This window comes from Sorex araneus, chromosome 5, assembly GCF_027595985.1.
Source record: "Sorex araneus isolate mSorAra2 chromosome 5, mSorAra2.pri, whole genome shotgun sequence".
NCBI classification, from domain to species: Eukaryota; Metazoa; Chordata; class Mammalia; order Eulipotyphla; family Soricidae; genus Sorex; species Sorex araneus.
In genome coordinates this window covers 12127708-12145514 of record NC_073306.1, presented here as the reverse complement: position 1 = coordinate 12145514, position 17807 = coordinate 12127708, and the positions used below count along the sequence as shown (strand labels likewise).

The 17807-nt window shown below is 54.5% G+C and overlaps 1 protein-coding gene across 1 annotated transcript in view; it reads left to right on the top strand.

The window, feature by feature from the left end:
- The window catches only part of ROR1 (receptor tyrosine kinase like orphan receptor 1), a 402488-nt gene that overhangs the window by 346322 nt on the left and 38359 nt on the right, over window positions 1-17807 (top strand). Inside the window, exons 5-7 of the mRNA XM_055139263.1 lie at window positions 11174-11301; window positions 13759-14076; window positions 16463-16708. Of these exons, the coding sequence (XP_054995238.1) occupies window positions 11174-11301; window positions 13759-14076; window positions 16463-16708 (692 nt within the window). The remainder of the gene's footprint in view (window positions 1-11173; window positions 11302-13758; window positions 14077-16462; window positions 16709-17807) is intronic.

The window sequence follows — 17807 nt, the reverse complement described above, 5'->3', positions numbered from 1 at the left end:
GAGCCCCTAACCTTGCTTTCCTCATCTTTCAAGGGTCTGTGGGTAGGTACGGAATATGGCACTGAATGATACACAGCAGGCCAGAGCACTAATCTAGTGGGGAGGGAGCTTGTCTTGCACGAAGTCAACGTAGATTCAATCCCCGGCATCCCAGATGGTCCCCCTGAGCACCACCAGGCGTGGTCCCTGAGTGCAGAGCCAGGAGTAGGCCTTGGGCACTGCCAGGTGTGGCCCCTTCTCCCTCCCCCCTCCCAAAAGGAAAAGATACACAGCAAGGTATAACACAGGGCTGAAGGCAATGCAGTGACGGGTCCACACAACAACAATGTTGTGGGGGGGGGGGGGTGTTGGGGCTGTGAAAGGGAGGGGCGTCGGGGTCCTTGCGGGAGGAAGGTGGGGACACCCACAAGGGGTGCAGTGTTGGAATTCTGTGCATGGGAAGCCATCATTCACTGTAGTGAAAATCATAAACCCTCGATCTATTTTTAAAAGTTTCCAAAAAAAAAAATAAATGCCGTCTACCTCTGCGGTGGGGGTAAGGAAGGGCACAGGCTCAAGGGCTGAGCACTCACTGTGCGTGCGGGGGCCTGGGTCTCATCCCGGCACCATGTGGTCCCCTGAACACCTCCAGGAAGAGCCCCTGAGCTCTCCTGAGTGTGCCCCCCCCCCAGAAAAAAATAGAGAGAAGAAAATGATGCCTCTTCGGGTGATTCTGAGGACTAGATAAGATAAAGCATGGAAAATGCTTCGTAAGCAGGATCCCGCTTTGCAATGCTGCTTTTTAGAAGTTCAGCTTCGGTTTGCGGTTTTTTGGTGGGTTTGTTTTTTTCTTTTTTTTCAAGATAATGTTCTTTTCTTTCCCTGACCAATAAAGGAGGGAAGGAATTAGAAAAAGTCACATTTTCCAGCATGACTCAGACTGACTCATATCAGAGGTCTGATCTCCCCAGGGTTCGAGTTTTCTCACCCCCGTCCCCCCAACCCCTGCACTCACCCGTGAGTCTGGAACATTCTACAATGGGGCTCTGAGCTCACAAAGCCTTTCTCTCGCACGGCCGTGCAAATTCCAGGGACGCCGCGATGTGGAGAGGTCTGCTCCCCTTCTCACTGGAAAGCAAAGACGGGCCCAGAGAGGCTGAGCAAATGCCCCCCGTGGGCCTGGGTGGGCAGGGGTGGGGGGGTCACTCTCCACCCGTCTGTCCTTCCGGCCTCCCCCCACCCCGTCCTCCCCTGCCCCCGCACCTCTGTCACCTTCCCCCAAGACCTCCCGCACCCACAAGTTCTCGTTCCCCAGCCTCGCGGGGAGATCAGCGTGCTGGCATTTCTGCCTCCGTGAGAGCAATTAAACCACCCAGGCCACGGCTCCGTGCAGTGCATGTCTTTAATTTAATCTCGCCGCCGTGTAAACACGGAGAGCCTGACTTCGCTCTCCGCTTCGTTGTTTTCATTTACTGAGGTAACATTGGTTTACAGCAGCATAAACGTTTCTATGTTTGACGGGTACAATGTCACCCCGCCCCGCCCCGCCCCGCCCACCGGCAGAGAGATGATAACCCTCCACCGGGGCGGGCATCCCCGCTTCCCAGCCTCCGCTCTCCCCCACTGTCCTCTGCTGCGTCGCTCCATTTCCCCAGCAGAGCAGCCGGGGGAAAGATCTGGTGGGAAAAGCAGATAGGAGAGGGGTTCAGGCGCTCGCCTTGCTTGTGGCCGGTCCTGGTTCAATCTCCGGCACTGCCTCTGGTGCGCTAAGTACTGCCAGGTGTGGCCCTCCCCCCGCCCCCAACCCACTGTCACTGCATCACATTGCTCATCGATTTGCTGAAGCGGGCACCAGTGACGTCTCCATTGTGAGACTTGTTGTTACTGTTTTGGGCATATTGAATACGCCACGGGGAGCTTGCCAGGCTCTGCCATGCGGGTGAGATACTCTCGGTAGCTTGCCGGGCTCTCCGAGAGGGGTGGAGGAATCAAACCCGGGTCATCTGTGTGCAAGGCAAACGTCCTAACCCGCTGTGCGATCACTCCAGCCCCCAGGTGGGATTTTAGACAACCAATTAAATTAACTAGTTCACCTAGCTGGAGCGACCGCACAGCGGGTAGGGCCTTTGCCTTGCTGACCCAGGTTCAATTCCTTCGTGCCTCTCGGAGAGCCTAACAAGCTCCCCATGGCGTATTGGATATGCCAAAACAGCAACTACAAGTCTCACAATGGAGACGTTACTGGTGCCTGCTCGAGCAAATCGATGAACAACGGGACGACAGTGCTAGAGTTCACCTGGCACCCTTTCGACCACTCCTACCATAACACTCATACACATCTACTCTGGACAGGCGGACAGGCAGTGATAAAGATACAGTAGCTCGACGAAGATCAGTGTTGATCTCCCTCCAGTCCAGAGGAGGTGTTCTGAACTGGGAGGGAACTCTGTCCGCCCAGAGGCCCAGACATAGCCTCCGTTATTCCTCTACCCTGGGGCGGGTCTCCGAGCAGCGCAGTTTATAAGAAGAAGTCAGCTGCGTGTTTCTGGGGATGCCTGCGTGAGCAGTGACTCTCCGTGGCTTGTGGATGACATTCTCCCTCTCCTTGTGCTCCTCCTGTGTTTCAAAGCCAAGCAAGCGTTGGTCTTTTCTCAAGGGTGGATTAGGAATGCTCTGACATCATCCGCTTGCAAGAATGTGCGAAGAAGACTCTAAATCCAGACAATAATATCTCTGTGGAAGTGTCATGCAAATTTATTTCATGGGGTGAGATGTTAGAACCATCTCCTCTGTCACTTTTCTCTAACACATCCTGCTCGGCCTCCCTCCCGCCTGTGCCGGCCCCGCCCTGCTCTCCTCGCCTCACTCCTGCTTTTCCGTCCCTTTCTCTTCTCCGCCCTCTGTGGAATTCTACTCCCGTCCCCAGGGCCTTGCTCTGCCTCTGCCCTTGCTCCTCCAGCTCAGAAGCCCAGTATATCCAGACGTCAGGAGGCGCGAGCCCCACTCCTGCCTTCCCACCCACTCACGTAGCCCTGGCCTCAGTCAGGCCCGTGGGAAATGGAACCACATGGCCGAGCTCCCGGCACCTGCTGGGAGGGCCTGGGGAGACCGCACAGCAGCTAAGGCACTCGCCTCTCATGCGGCTGACGCTGGGTCCATCCCCAGTGCCGCAGACGGTCCTCCAAGTGCAGAGCTAGGAGTAACGCCCACTGCTGCCCCCAGCCCTGGGGAAGCTCCCAGTACTCTTTCTTTCTTTCTGTCTCTTTTCTTTCTTTCTTTCTTTCTTTCTTTCTTTCTTTCTTTCTTTCTTTCTTTCTTTCTTTCTTTCTTTCTTTCTTTCTTTCTTTCTTTCTTCCTTCCTTTCACTTTCTTCCTTCCTTTCTTTCTTCCTTTCTTTCTCTTTTTCTTTTTCTTTCCTTCTTTCTTTTTCTTTTTCTTTCTCTCTCTCTTTTTCTTTTCTTTCTTTCTTTTTTCTTCCTTTTTTCTTTCTTTCTTTCTTTCTTCCTTTTTCTCTTTCTTTTTCTTTCCTTCTTTCTTTTTCTTTTTCTCTCTTTTTCTTTTCTTTCTTTCTTTTTCTTTCTTTCTTCCTTTTCTTTCTTTCTTTCTTTCTTTCTTCCTTTTTCTCTTTTTCTTTCCTTCTTTCTTTTTCTTTTTCTTTCTCTCTCTTTTTTCTTTCTTTCTTTCTTTCTTTCTTTCTTCCTTTCTTTCTCTTTTCTTTCTTCCTTCCTTCCTTTCTTTTTCTTTCTCTTTCTCTCTTTCTTTTTCTTTTCTTTCTCTTTCTCTCTTTCTTTCTTTCTTTCCCTCTCTTTCTTCCTTTCTTTCACTTTTTCTTTCTTTTTCTTTCCTTCTTTCTTTCTTTCTTTCTTTTTCTTTTACTTTCTCTTTTTCTTTCTTTTTCTTTTCTCTTTTTCTTTCTTCCTTTTTACTTTCTTTCTTCCTTTCTTTCTCTTTCTTTCCTTCTTTCTTTCTTCCTTTATTTCTTTCTTTCCCTCTTTCTTCCTCTCTTTCACTTTTTCTTTCCTTCTTTCTTTCTTTCTTTCTCTTTTTCTTTCTCTCTCTTTTTCTTTCTTCCTTCCTTTTTTCTTCCTTCCTTCCTTCCTTCCTTCCTTTCTTTCTTTTTTCTTTATCTTTCTTTCTTTCTCTCTTTCTTTTTCTTTTCTTTCTTTCCTTCTCTTTCTTTCTTTCTTTCTTCCTCTTTCTTTCTTTTTTTCTTTCTTTCTTTCTTTCTTTCTTTCTTTCTTTCTTTCTTTCTTTCTTTCTTTCTTTCTTTCTTTCTTTCTTCCTTTCCTTCCTTCTTTCTTTCTTTAATTTTTGAGTCACACCCAGCAATGCACAGGGGTCACTCCTGGCTCTGCACTCAGGAATTACTCCTGGCGGTGCTTGGGGGACCATATGGGATGCTGGGAATTGAACCCGGATCAGCCGCGTGCAAGGCACTGTGCTATGACTCCAGCCTCCTCAGTACTAAACCTTGGCATCTGCCCTGCTTAGAACATGAGCACAGGTGGACAAGGTCGGTAGTGGATATCTGCCATCAGCCAGCGAGTTCCTGGGGCCACTCTGAAGCAGGGAGAGGGTTGACGCTGCTGGGCCGGGCCGGAGGTGAGCAAAGCTGAGGTTTCGTGTTCTGATTAAAAAAAAAAAAATCCATCTTGGTTCTTTAATGTTTTTATTCCATTTTGTTGGGAGCCACACCTGGCAGTGCTCAGGGCTTACTCCTGGCTCTGTGCCCAGAGATTACTCCCAGCAGGCTCAGGGGGCCATAGGGGGTGGTGGGAATCGAACCCAGGTTGGCCACATGCAAGGCGAACGCCCTCCCCACTGTCCCGTCACTCTGGCCCCACCGTCTTGAAACCCAGTACCAGGCACTGGGTGGTCCACGTGGGTCCACTGCTGAGGTTTGCGGCCGCCTTCAGCTTTTCAGACGTGGAGGCCGTGGAGCGGAGCACAGGGAGTGTTGTGAATGAGGAGGAGGGACTCTGCATTCCTTTCTCCGGTGTCTCCGCCTGGAGAGTCATTTCCTGAGAGCCACCTTTTGGGCAGCGCCCCCGCCCCCCAACTGCAGCACTGACAGGCGTGCTCACTCGCACAGAGAGAGACACATAATCTCTCGCTGAAGACATGTCTGCCTTGCTCTAGCCTCAAGACAGCCCAGGGGACGGACCGCCAAGGCGAGAGGCTCAGGGTGTTTCAGTTAAAAGAACAGCCTCCGGGAATCAGACACGATTCAGTACTGAGCCCCGAGTCACAGCACCCGGGAGCCCGGGGACCCAGCGAGACCTTGTGTTTCTGGGTCAGAAAGAGGGGTGGGAGGAGGTGGGGTGCCCAGGAGCCTGCCTTTGACCTGCCACCTCTGAATCTGATGGATCTGGGGCAGCTGACCACGTGCGCTTCAGTGCCAGCAAGGGCCCTGCCAGGACAATTCGTGCAGAGGGTTTGAGCCCATAAACATCTATTTATTTTTGGGGAGGCACCTTCTTCAAACCTCCCCTCCCCCCAAACACACACACTGGGTTCAGCTGCGTAGGAAATCAGGGCTGGTTCAGAGTCGAAAGAAATGTCAGAAACCTTCTGCCAAGAGGAGGAATTGTCATCTGGGACAGTGATCACAGGACCGTGGAGTCAAGTGCCAGACATACCCCAAGGAAAGCCTGTTTCGGGCACCCGCAGTGGTTTGGGGAGCCGCTTCCGGGAGACTGGAATGAACCGGAACAGGAAGGATCCAGCAGGGAGCCAGGGGCAGCCTCTCGAGGATGGATTTCTCGGCAAGGAGGGAGGCGAGGCCACAGAGGATGGGTCTCTGCGGCCACAGGACAAGCTTTTGCTCTGTTCCACAGTGGTAGCCCCCGTGAAGAGGTGGTCGGGGCTGGTCCTCTGGGGACGTCCGTGGCTTTGCTCAGGCAGGGCTGATCGTATCTCCCCGTTCCGAGCCTGTGTGGCAGCAGCAAGAGGGGGCGGTGGGGGGAGGGGCGGGATGCTCAGAGCTGTAAAGGCAGCTCCAGAGACCAGGGAGAAGGCAGCCCCCCCGGGGGGGGGGGTCGGAGGCAGGCAGACAGGAGCGACCTCGCAGCTCGGGATTAGAGCCATCCATGCTTCCTCTCCCGCCTCTTCGCAGAGCGACACTGGGGATGGGAGACGACGCTGAGGGACCTCGGGAGGGTCCGTGGCAGTCAGGCGTGGGGGGAGCCACGTCAGCTCTCGGCGCCCCGGCCTTCTGATTTCCAGCCCAGTGACTTTTCCACTCCGCCGTGCCAAGACCCGCCCCAGCGTCCTGCTCGTCAGGGATTGCCCCGAGAGGCAGGAAGCCGCCCTGGCCAGCACCGGCTCCTGCCAGCATCTGGGCGGGAGGGCAAGAGAGCCGGGGTCAAGCCCGCCTGCCCGGGGGCAATCCTCTCGGTGCATCTTTCTCACTGGCCTTTGCCCCCCGCTCTCCTCCTCCAGGAAGCATCCAATGGCTGCTGAGAGAAGTGCGGGCCCTTCGGCCGCCCCTCGGCAGCTCGCCACACCACTGAACTGCTTTGCTCGACCTTGTTTTTCACTGTGTCGCCCTCTGCGCCTCTCAGCCCTGGGATCCACGCGAGAAGGCAGGGCCCGGTGAAATCCAGATCAACTGTCTCCGTATAAACTCCCTCTGTATCGGGGCCGAGACATCAGCGGAGGGCACACAGAGCGTGTGCTTTGCCTGCAGGAAGCCCCCCGCTTGAGGCCAAGGCCCGGAGGGTCCCCTGCACACCTCCAGGAAGTGGCCTCTGAGCACAGAGCCAGGCGTGTCCCTCGAGAGTCACCAGGTGTCGTCTCCCAGCGGGTTGGACGCCCCATCGCATGTTTAATCAATATAATTACAAGCGATGACCGTGGCTAAGAGCTGGCGGTGAGCGTGGCGTTAGTGGCGTAGGGGGGATGCCACAGCTGCCTGCTACAAGCCGAAGGCGATTCTTACTCTGAGTCGACCGCAAGGCTGAGCACGCAGTTACCGAGCGTCTCGCGGTGATTATTTGTGTCCAGACGAAGCTGGCTGGAGTGATAGCACAGCGGGGAGGGTGTTTGCCTTGCACGCGGCCAACCCAGGTTCGATTCCTCCGTCCCTCTCGGAGAGCCTGGCAAGTACTGAGAGTATCCTGCCCGCACCGCAAGCTACCCATGGCGTATTCAATATGCCAAAAACAGTAACAACAAGTCTCATAAAAAAAAAAAAGACATTATTGCTGCCCGCTGGAGCAAATCGACGAACAACAGGACAACAGTGCTGCAGTACAGACGAAGCTGGGGTGGGGGTAGCCGCGGTCAGTCTCGTCTGCCTTTGGCATTCCGGGGCTTGGCTCAGGCTGGCCAGGCAGCAGAGTGGCTTCTGCTCTGAACCGGCCGGCCCCCGGCTGGCTCCTTTGGTCTGTCCTAGGACTGACTCGAGGGCACGAGGCTGGACGGCGGGGCGGGAAGGAGACACCGGGGGCCCGAGAGACTCAGGCAGGAGCCTGCAGGAGCGGAAACCGATGGCTCTCAGACCGGAACAAGCCCCGAGAGGCTGTCGGCAAAGCCCAGTCGGCAAGGAGGCCGAGGACGGATCAGAGACCCCCCCTCCCCTCGCTGGGGAGCCCCACGCCCTGTACCCAGGGCCCACGCAGGGAGGGGGCTGTGCAGTTCCCTCAGCCATTCCGGTCAAGACAAAGGGCACCAGCAGCTATGCAGAATTGTCCAGAAGAAGCAGGGCCTGGGGCGTGAGGTCGGCTACCCCACACCACCACTTCCGCACCAGCTGCCCGTTCAACTTGGACACAAAATCTAGATCAACTGTCAGACCAGCTCGTTGTGGATGAGTGTTCGGGCCAGGCAGAGACTGAGGAACAGGGGTGCTTTTCTGCCCTCCCTCCAGCCTCTCTGCTCTATCCAAGACTATCCCACCCGCACGGCAGAGCCTGGCAAGCTCCCCGTGACATATCCGACATGCCCAAAACAGTAACAACAAGTCTCACAAGGGAGCCGTTAACTGGTGCCCGCTCGAGCAAGTCAAGGAACAGCAGGACCACAGTGTTACAATGCTACAGTTTTTTTTTTTTGGGGGGGGGTTCTCAGGGGCTAGGGTGGTGCCGAGGATCAAATCAGGGTCAGCTGCACGCAAGGCTCACCCCTTTCCTCCTCTGCTGTGTCCCCAACCCATGATTTCGCTTTCCCTCAGGGCTGCAAAGGACGTCTCCCACAGTCCCCTCGTGCTCTCATCCGCCAGACGTGTGGGTTGTTCCTGTATCTGGGCTGTGTAATCAGCGAGCAGAAGGTTTCACACGAATGTAAAAGGCCAACGCCCTTTCACGCTGTGCTCCCCAGAAGGGATGACTCCAGACTTTTCGACCGAGCTGGGAGTTGGACATGAGAGTTTCCAAAACTTCCAGGAGAAACGCTTTTGCTTGATTTGGTGACCACACACGCGATGGTGCTCGGGGCTTCCTCCTGGCTCTGTGCTCAGGGATCACTCTGGCAGGGTTCCGGGGACCCTGTGTGGTGTCAGGGATCGAAGCTGGGTCGGCCACATGCAGCCAAGAGCTCTACCCACTATACTATCACTCCGGCCCCCTAGTGGAGACACTTTTAGGCTGGCAGGACCCGACCCGCTGGCATGATTTCACTGAGTTTGGTTGTTTCATTCTCTAAGAGACTAGCCAGAGAATCCGGAATGCTCAGCACAGTTCAAAATCTACACACGTAGGGGCTGGAGCGATAGCACAGTGGGGAGGGCGTTTGCCTTGCACGCGGCCGACCCGGGTTCGATTCCGGGCATCCCATATGGTCCCCTGAGCACCGCCAGGGGTAATTCCTGAGTGCAGAGCCAGGAGTGACCCCTGTGCATTGTTGGGTGTGACCCCCCCAAAAAAATTTACACACCTGTAGCTTTCAGCCATGGATAAGAAATGTGTTCCCAAAGCACTAGCATTCCATTTTATTCTATAGGAAAGAAAGCGGGGTGGGAAGAGGATTCAGAGAGGTTTTTGAGAGTCCAGAGCTGGAAAGGTGGTAAGAAGTTTAGCCTAAGCCTCACACATAAAATATGGGAACTCCCAGTAGGTTGGGGATTTATATCTGGGGGTAATTCCAGGGTTTTGTCCTCCCAGGAGAGATAAGTTGAGGCCTTGAGGGTTTGATGTGGGGGAGGGAAAAGTGTTCTCATAATGACACCTTAAAAATCCAGGACTCAGCGAATGCCTGGGGCTAGAAAGGTGTCATGGGTAATGGGAGGGGAGGGGAAGGATGAGGGTTTACTCTGAACCCCAACAAGGTCCAGAACTCAAGGTTAGGTCACTGAGAACCTTCTCTCTCCCTGTAGGTTTACGGTATTAGTTACCCAATAAAAGTGGGGTTAATTTTACAGTCCAAGTAAAATTTAAGCCAAAAAGGCTTTAGCATTACCCTAGGATTTATGAAAGTAAACAGATGGAGTGCTTGCGGGATTTCGCAACATTAAAACGTCAATGTCTTTCTGTCAGGTATACGATGGATTCATTTGTGTGCGTACTCACAGGGCACGTTTTTAAAGAGCTGTGCAGTGCAAGCTAGCCGAGGTCTCAGCTGGAGATGTTTCCGCCATCTCTGCCTTCAAAATGACCGTCACAGGAAGGGGAGGTTCTGCCGATGAAAACCAGCGTCTTTTCCTGATTGACTCTGTCTGATTTGTCCACCTGGTGTTTTGTCCTTCTGGGCATTCTCACCTCCAGCACCAACACATAACCCCCCAAAGGGCCAGTCTCAGCCCCTAGCATTGAGCACATTCCACCTGACAGAGTCGGAGAAGCTCGTGTTTGGAGTCAGCATCTGCTTTGATGATGATGCCCCTTTAACGGTCACCCAAGTTCTCTCGCCATGGTCCCTTGGCAGAGCATTTGTGGTTTTGACGGCCAGCTCGTGCCTTTGACTGGACGAGAGGTCACTTAGGAGCTTCACCCTCCCAGATAAGAACACCGCAGCTCAGAGGAGGCTGCCGTCTAAGGGATCCCACAGATTCGACCCAGGAAGGCACATTTTCTCTATAGTGATGAGCCGGAGAGATAATACAGGCATGAGTAAGGCACTTGCCTTGCATGCGGCCAAACCCGGGATGATCCCAGCATGGAGCACCACTAGGGGTCACTCTGGAGCACAGATCGAGGAATAGCCCCTGAGCATGGCCAGGGGTGGACCCCCACCCTCACCCCCTCCCCAATATATAAAATAAATGAAGTGATCGAGCTCAGAAGAAACCAAAGAGCAAAGTTTCTTTTTGTACTTTTGCCCCGAGACTGTGTTGCTTGGTGGACGTTGGACCTTTTGTTGGGGTGCGGGCTGCCCTTGGAAGACAGCAGAGAGAAAATCCCATGCCCTTGTCAGAGGCGGCACCGCTGTCTTCTCCGGCTGAGCCTGTCCCTCCCTTTGCATCCTAGAGTCAGCCTCAGGTCCAGCTGTACCCAGGCTCTGCACCCCAACCCTTTGCTACACAGTTATCACAAGCCCAGAACATTCTAGCATCCCCTCCCAGATAATGTTTTATCCCAACCCCCCTTTACATATGGGGGGCAAAGTTCAGAAAGGGGGTTTTATTTGTCTCCTTCGTGTTGTGAGTCTCCGTGGCTGTTTTCCCTAGATTGCCCCCGAGAATGGGTGAGTGGTGTGAAGTGCTGGGGCCAAGGTCTGCCCGGGCCCCTCTCCTCTGCAGGGTTAAGATGAAGGGTCCGGGCAGCCGGCCCACCCCCTTGGCTTCTCTCCGTGGCACCCCGCCTCCCACCTTGATGCATGGAGCCTTGTAATTGGCAGATCAGCCCGATGCATCTCGTGGATAAGGCGCCCACGCCTTTGCAGCAAGGAAGCGGGAGTCCTCCGCGCCTCCAAACAAACAGCAACAAACCGTGGGGCCTGTGCCCAGATCTCCAACTCATTTCCTCCTTTCTCTTATAACCACATCATCCTCCAGCCCACCACCAGCTGCGAAAATAAAAATGTTTTCTCCCATATTTAAGGATGATTTGGGGCTGCAGCATGAATTTTTGGGGGCGGTGGAAGGCAACTTAGCCAATGTGATCAACAGATGTTCCCAGGGACGGATGGAGGCCGGTCCCGAGGATATACTGTGCCCTGCCGCGCCCCCTAGTGGTCCTCTGGGGCACCACGCTGTCAGAACCACCCGATCCCTGCCTCCACTCACCCCTGCCTTCTCGCCTTTTTGTTCTGCTTTTAGAGATGAGTATGAAGAAGATGGATTTTGCCAGCCTTACCGCGGGATCGCGTGCGCCAGATTTATTGGCAATCGCACGGTCTACATGGAGTCTTTGCACATGCAAGGCGAGATCGAAAACCAGATCACAGGTAGGTGACGCCGGTGGAGTTCGGTTTCCGCCAACAAGTATGTTTTCTTCTCGGCAGAAATTTTCCTGAGCTCTTCTCCCAACCGAGGGCCCGAGCAGGGCCCTGCGGAAGCAGGAGATAGGATCTTGGTGCTCTGGAACTTGCATTAAAGTTATTTATGGGAGGTTGCTCTTAGAGGGAAAGGAGGCTTTGGAAAGTCTCACGTTCACCCCAACACTCAATAAATATCGCTGAGTGCACGGGGCATGCCAGGAACGGGGCACAGGGGATGTGCTGGCTGTGGGGGCGAGTGGGGGTGGGGAAGCCAGGTCTTGCTCTTCCCCCCCCCCCCCCGCATGAAGCGTGATGCTTCAGAGCAACAGAGAGGAAGAGGAATGACACCGGCATTTAGAATTCAGGGTGCTGTTCCCAGAAGGGCACTGGCTGTCTGTGAGGAAGCCTCGTCCTCTGGAAACATCTGTCTCCATCTGAAATAAGTGATGAGGTGAGCTATTCCGAGGGGGTCCCAGTGCTCAGAGGCTACTCCCAGCCCAGTGCTTGGGGGTCGCCCCTGGCATGGCTGAGGGACCGTCTGCAGTGCCAGGGTTCAGTCCAGACCTCCTGTGGGGGCGGCACTTGCGTGCCCCACGTTGGGGTGCATCCCGGACTGGAATCTCTGCAGTGGGATCAGCTCACGGCCCTTCGGGAGCCCCGGGAGCACTGGCCGGGCTTTGCGTGCCATCAGGCGGTGTCTGCGGCCTGTGTCTCTCCCAGGACCGAGCTCCCCTGTCTTGGCCGTAGATCCAGGCATGCCACTAATACTGCCTTCAGGAGATGCCAAGAAAGCTGTCAGATTCCGTCCATAAAAGTTCCGGAAGCCTAGTGAAGTCTGCGCTTCCAATGAATGACAGGTCCTTTTATCGAGTGCTTCTCAGGAGTGAATGGGTGTCTTGTCGCTCATCCTGTGAGCCCCAAGAGATAAAGGAGACCAGGAGAAGAAGGATAGGACACAAGATTTAAAAGAGGACCTGGAACAGAAAGATAGGACAGAGGTGCAGCCTTTTGCCTTGCACACGGCTGACCTCTGTTTGATCCCCCGTGCATCCCATATGGACCCCTGAGCACTGCCGAGAGTGATCCCTGAGCACAGAGCCAAGAGTGATCCCTTGCACTGCTGGCTTGCTGCCCCCCACCTGCAGGGGAAAACAAAGAATATGAAAGAGGTGAGAAGGAACTTCAAGGCAGGCACGTGACACAGCAGAAATGTCCAGGGTCTCAGTTCTGTGAGGAATCTGAAGGATAAGAGGGTGCTGGGGTCCAGTTAACCTGGAGAAGTAGCCAGGGGAAACATACAAGATAGTGGCTGAGGCCGGAGTGATAGGATAGTGGGAATGACCTAGGTTCCATCCCCAGTACCACATATGGTCCCCTGAGCACAGAGCCAGGAGTAAGCCCTGAGCACCACCAAGTGTGTCCCAAAAACAACGCCCCCAAAAAGGATACTGGCTGAGTCCTTGGGCTTCCAGGGGTACCGAGGACTCTGAATTTCCAGAGAATTCCAGAGAAGTGGGACTGATAGAAATTGAAGACCTCCTTCAAGAAGATCTTGACATCCTTTGCACTAGATATTCATACAAATAAATAGGATTCCGAGTAGACATTTTCAGTAACCTCCTTATAATTACCTGCTCTTGGAGATTTTTCAAAAGACAAGAGCTGACTGGAAAGTCATTATTAAAAAAAAAAAATCCACTCTGAAGAGATCAGATAGTAGATAGCGACCATCCCTGGAACGCCAATAGTGTCCCCAGTTCCTCCAGGAGTGACCCCTGAATGCAGAGCTAGGATACGGCCCTCTGAATGTGACTTGGTCCCATGAGCACCATCAGGAGTCGCCCACCCCTGAGTAACCCTGGGCTTGGCCCCCAAAGCCAGAAACCAGGGTAAGTCAAAAAGAAAATCACCCCTTTGCCCTCCCGCTGCCCCTCACTCAGCAGAGCCGCTGCGGGGAGGCCTGGGGTCCACGTCCCCAGCGCCAGCCCTGGCTCTGCCCATCCCCCTCGTCTGTTCTCGAAGCCTCACCGAACTAATAAAAAATAAATAAATAAATAAATAAATAAATAAATAAAACGTACCGGATGAATTGCAAAGTTCTGCTGTTTTGTAGTAAAAATGAAAAAATATATTGTTCCTTAACCTAATTAATTCTTTTTTATTAGGAAACAGCACAGCTGTAATTTAATCCTGTTTTTCTAACTTTGTACTCCGAACGCTCCCCCCCACCCTGCCCCCCGCCTCCGCAGGAGCCTGTGAAAGTTAGCTGCTGGGACATCTGAAATGAATCTCTCTCGCTCGGCGTTGCGGGCTTGAGCCTCGGTGCAGATCCCTTCCCCGAGTGTCTGGGTCTCTTATCTGCTGCCTCGATGCCCCGGAAGATGCAGCCTGGCCCGGGAGTTAACCGCCGTGTTTGTGTTTCAGCCGCCTTCACCATGATCGGCACCTCCAGCCACTTATCCGACAAGTGCTCGCAGTTTGCCATCCCCTCCCTGTGCCACTACGCCTTCCCCTACTGCGACGAGACCGCTGCCGTCCCCAAGCCCCGGGACCTGTGTCGCGATGAGTGTGAGATCCTCGAGAACGTCCTGTGTCAGACCGAGTACATCTTTGCCAGATCGAACCCCATGATTCTCATGAGGCTGAAACTGCCCAACTGCGAGGACCTTCCCCTGCCGGAGAGCCCGGAAGCTGCCAACTGCATCCGGATCGGAATCCCCATGGCGGATCCCATCAACAAAAGTAGGTGCCGCCGCCGCCCCCGCCCCGGCCAGGCGAGGTCCCGGGAGAAGTGGACCCTGAGTCACCCTGCTTGTACTTCTAGTTGCCTCGCTCTTCCCGCCCTTCCTGAGGCAACGGGGCTGGGGGCGAACCTTCAGGAGCAGAATCCATGTGGCGTGTCGACCTTCGGGAAACGTTATGGAAAATTGATCAACTTTTTTTTTTTTGGCTTGTTTGGGTCACACCCGGCGATGCACAGGGGTTACTCCTGGCTCTGCACTCGGGAATTAACTCCTGGTGGTGCTCAGGGGACCCTATGGGATGCTGGGAATCGAACCCGGGTTGGCCGAGTGCAAGGCAAACGCCCTACCCGCTGTGCTATCTCTCCAGTCCCAGATTTGTCCTCCCACCCACCCTCCCTCCCTTCCTTCCTTCCTTCCTTCCTTCCTTCCTTCCTTCCTTCCTTCCTTCCTTCCTTCCTTCCTTCCTTCCTTCCTTCCTTTGCTTTGTAGGTCACACCCAGCGATGCACAGGGCTTATTCCTGGCTCATGCACTCAGGAATTACTCCTGATGGTGCTCAGGGGACCATATGGGATGCTGGGAAATCGAACCCGGGTTGGCCGCGTGCAAGGCAAATGCCCTCCCCACTGTACTATCACTCCAGCCCGGAAAATAGATCAACTTTAAATTTTGGTTAACAGGGAGGGCTGCAGTGATAGTACAGCAGGCCAGGCACTTGCCTTGCATGCAGCCGACCTAGGCTTGACCCTCCCACACCCCATATGGTCTCCTAAGCAACAAGAGGAGTGATCCCTGAGCACAGAGCCAGGAGTAAGCCCTGAGCACTGTTGGGTGTGGCTCAGAAACAAGCAGTATGGTTCCCAGGACCAGGGAGATAACACAGGCGGCAGGTCCAGTGGCTCCAACGCATGCAGCCCGGGAGGGTCTCCCCTATTTAAGAAATTAAACGCAGGCTGGACGGAGAGGTAGTACAGCAAGGAGCTGGGGAGCTTGTCTTGTGCGTGACCCAACCAGAATGACAGGGGGTTGCTAAGGCAATTACGATCAATTTACAGTCCAGATATTGTGCTGCAGTGAGATATACCTATTACCTATATATTTATTTCTGTACACATGCATACATATATACACTTCCACTCACTCTTCTCTGCCCACCACGTGACAGGAGAATGTGCCTCTGGCCTTTTGCCCTTTGTGTGGAAGTAGCTGCACTGGTCATCTTTTAGATTCTCTTTGGTAGTTCCTGCTGTTTTATTAAATCAGCTCGATAGCCCAATGGCTAGGGTGTGTGCCTTGCACGCGTCTGACCTGGGTTCGGTTCCTCCATCCCGGGTTCAATTCCTCCGTCCCTCTCGGAGAGCCCGGCAAACTACCGAGAGTATCCCACCTGCACGGCAGAGCCTGACAAGCTCCCCGAGGCGTATTCAATATGCCAGAAACAGTAGCAACAAGTCTCACAATGGAGATGTTACTGGTGCCCGCTCGAGCAAATCGATGAGCAACAGGATGACAGTGACAGTGATAATAATCCATCTAAAATGTTTAGTCCGTATCAGCAGTACCAAGATTATTGCTGTCCCTGTTAGTTACCACAAACCCTCCAGGTTCCTGTTCAGTTCAACTTTGCTTCCTAGTAGCAGCCCCGGCGGGGGAGGGGAGGAGTACTTAATACTTAGTACTGGTGAATTACCCAGGAGAAGTACTTAGCCCCAGCTTCTCAATGTCACTCAGCAAAGATGGCCTGAACCCGTCTTAGAACCCCAGACCCAGAGCCCCCTAACAAACCTTCTCCCTGTCTCCCCGCTGCTCCCTTCCTCACCTGAGTTGTGTGTGAGACCAACACAGAGGAAAGGTTTGAAGCTTCCAGGCACCACTGGAAATGACTAGAAGCTGCTGGAAGTGTCTTGTGTGCCTGGGGCCTTGCCCACGGCCAGCTTCTCCTGTGTTCCATGTTAGAAATATACGTGAAGATCAGGCTTTACTCCCGGAGCACAGCCTTCCATTCCTCCCGGAATGCAGCGTGGTGCTTGCAGCCCACCAAGCAGGTAGACGGCCCCTGGCCCCACCAGAAGCTGAGGCCTGGGCGGGGCCCCTCATGGCACCGCTTCCCACCCACCTCCCCCACCCTCCGCTGGGGCTCGAGCCCCTCCTCTGTCCCTTTTTTTTTTTCTTTTTTGGGGTCATACCCAAAAGGATGCAGAGATTACTCCTGGCTCATGCACTCAGGAATTATTCCTGGCGGTGCTCGGGGGACCCTATGGGATGCTGGGGAATCGAACCCAGGTCGGCCGCGTGCAAGGCAAACGCCCTCCCCGCTGTGTTGTCGCTCCAGCCCGTCCGTTGCTTCCTTGCTCTCCATCTGGGCCTCTCCCGCGTATCTTGCAGATCACAAGTGCTATAACAATACCGGGGTGGACTACCGCGGGACGGTCAGCGTCACCAAGTCGGGGCGCCAGTGCCAGCCCTGGAACTCGCAGTACCCGCACACACACACCTTCACCGCCCTCCGCTTCCCCGAGCTGAACGGAGGCCACTCCTACTGCCGCAACCCGGGCAACCAGAAGGAGGCGCCCTGGTGCTTCACCCTGGACGAGAACTTCAAGGCCGACCTGTGTGACATCCCCGCCTGCGGTGAGTCGCTCTCATAGGCACCTTTGGGGCAGTAGAGCCGCTCCCCTTTGTTGTCATTGTCTGGGGGCCACACCCACCGCACCCACCGGTGCTGCCGCTGAGGAGGCAGCCTGGACTCCCCCCAGGCAGAGCCCTTCCCGCTGGCTCCCAGGTGTTTGTTTGACCTCCAGGGATGCTTCTGCAGCAGAGGAAACTGGGGGTTCTACCCCAGCTGCCTGGTGACCGCGAGTGCCTGTGGTCAGTGCTCAGGGCAGAACAGACATCCTCCCTCAGGGGCGCAGTGGTCAGCAGCCACAGAAAACCGTTCTCGTGGGTCCGAGATACCGCCCGGGTGACTCTGGCCACGGCTCAGCCTTCCGTGTGTCAGTGCGCCCTGTGCCCGTGGTCTCACCCTTTTATTTTTGTTTTATTTTTTAGGGGGTCCCTCAAGCTGCCCTTAGGAGGCCAGGGGCACCCCTCAGGCAATTTATGACCAGCTGGACCCGTGGGTCAATGCAAGGGTTTGAGGGTGCTGTGCCCGGAACCAGTCGGGTCACCCCAGCCTTGCTCAGAGGCCGGGGGGCGCTAGGACTGAACCCCCAGCTCATGCATGCACCCCCTAAGCGTGCACCCGCTCTGCCCATATTAGCTCCCCACCCGTGTCTTTTCCTTTTATCCCCCAGAAGGGCGAGGTTACCCCTGGCCGGGGCTCCCCGGGGGTCTCACAAAATGGATCTGAATTGACGCCCAGTGGAGTTCTCTCTGCTTGATGCTGCACAGGGCCTGTGCGGGGAGCCCTGGGTGAGCAAGTGCCGGCGCTTTCGATTCCTGCTGGAGAGAAGCCGTTCTTGGAGGCCCAGGCACAGCTCTTAAAGGAGCAGGCTGGGCCGCACGCCTGACCCAGGAGACGTGGCTATCCTGGGAACATGGGACAGATTCCGCTGGCAGTTTGGGACTCATCTCTGGGCATGTTTCAGGGTACTCTTGGAGAGGTTGACTAACTTGTATGAGCCACCTGGTGAATAGAGCTACTCTTTTTGTTTATGTATTTGTTTTATTTGATTTAGGACCACATTTGGGGACCATGCAGTGCCAGGGATCAAAGAGGGGGGGTCCCACA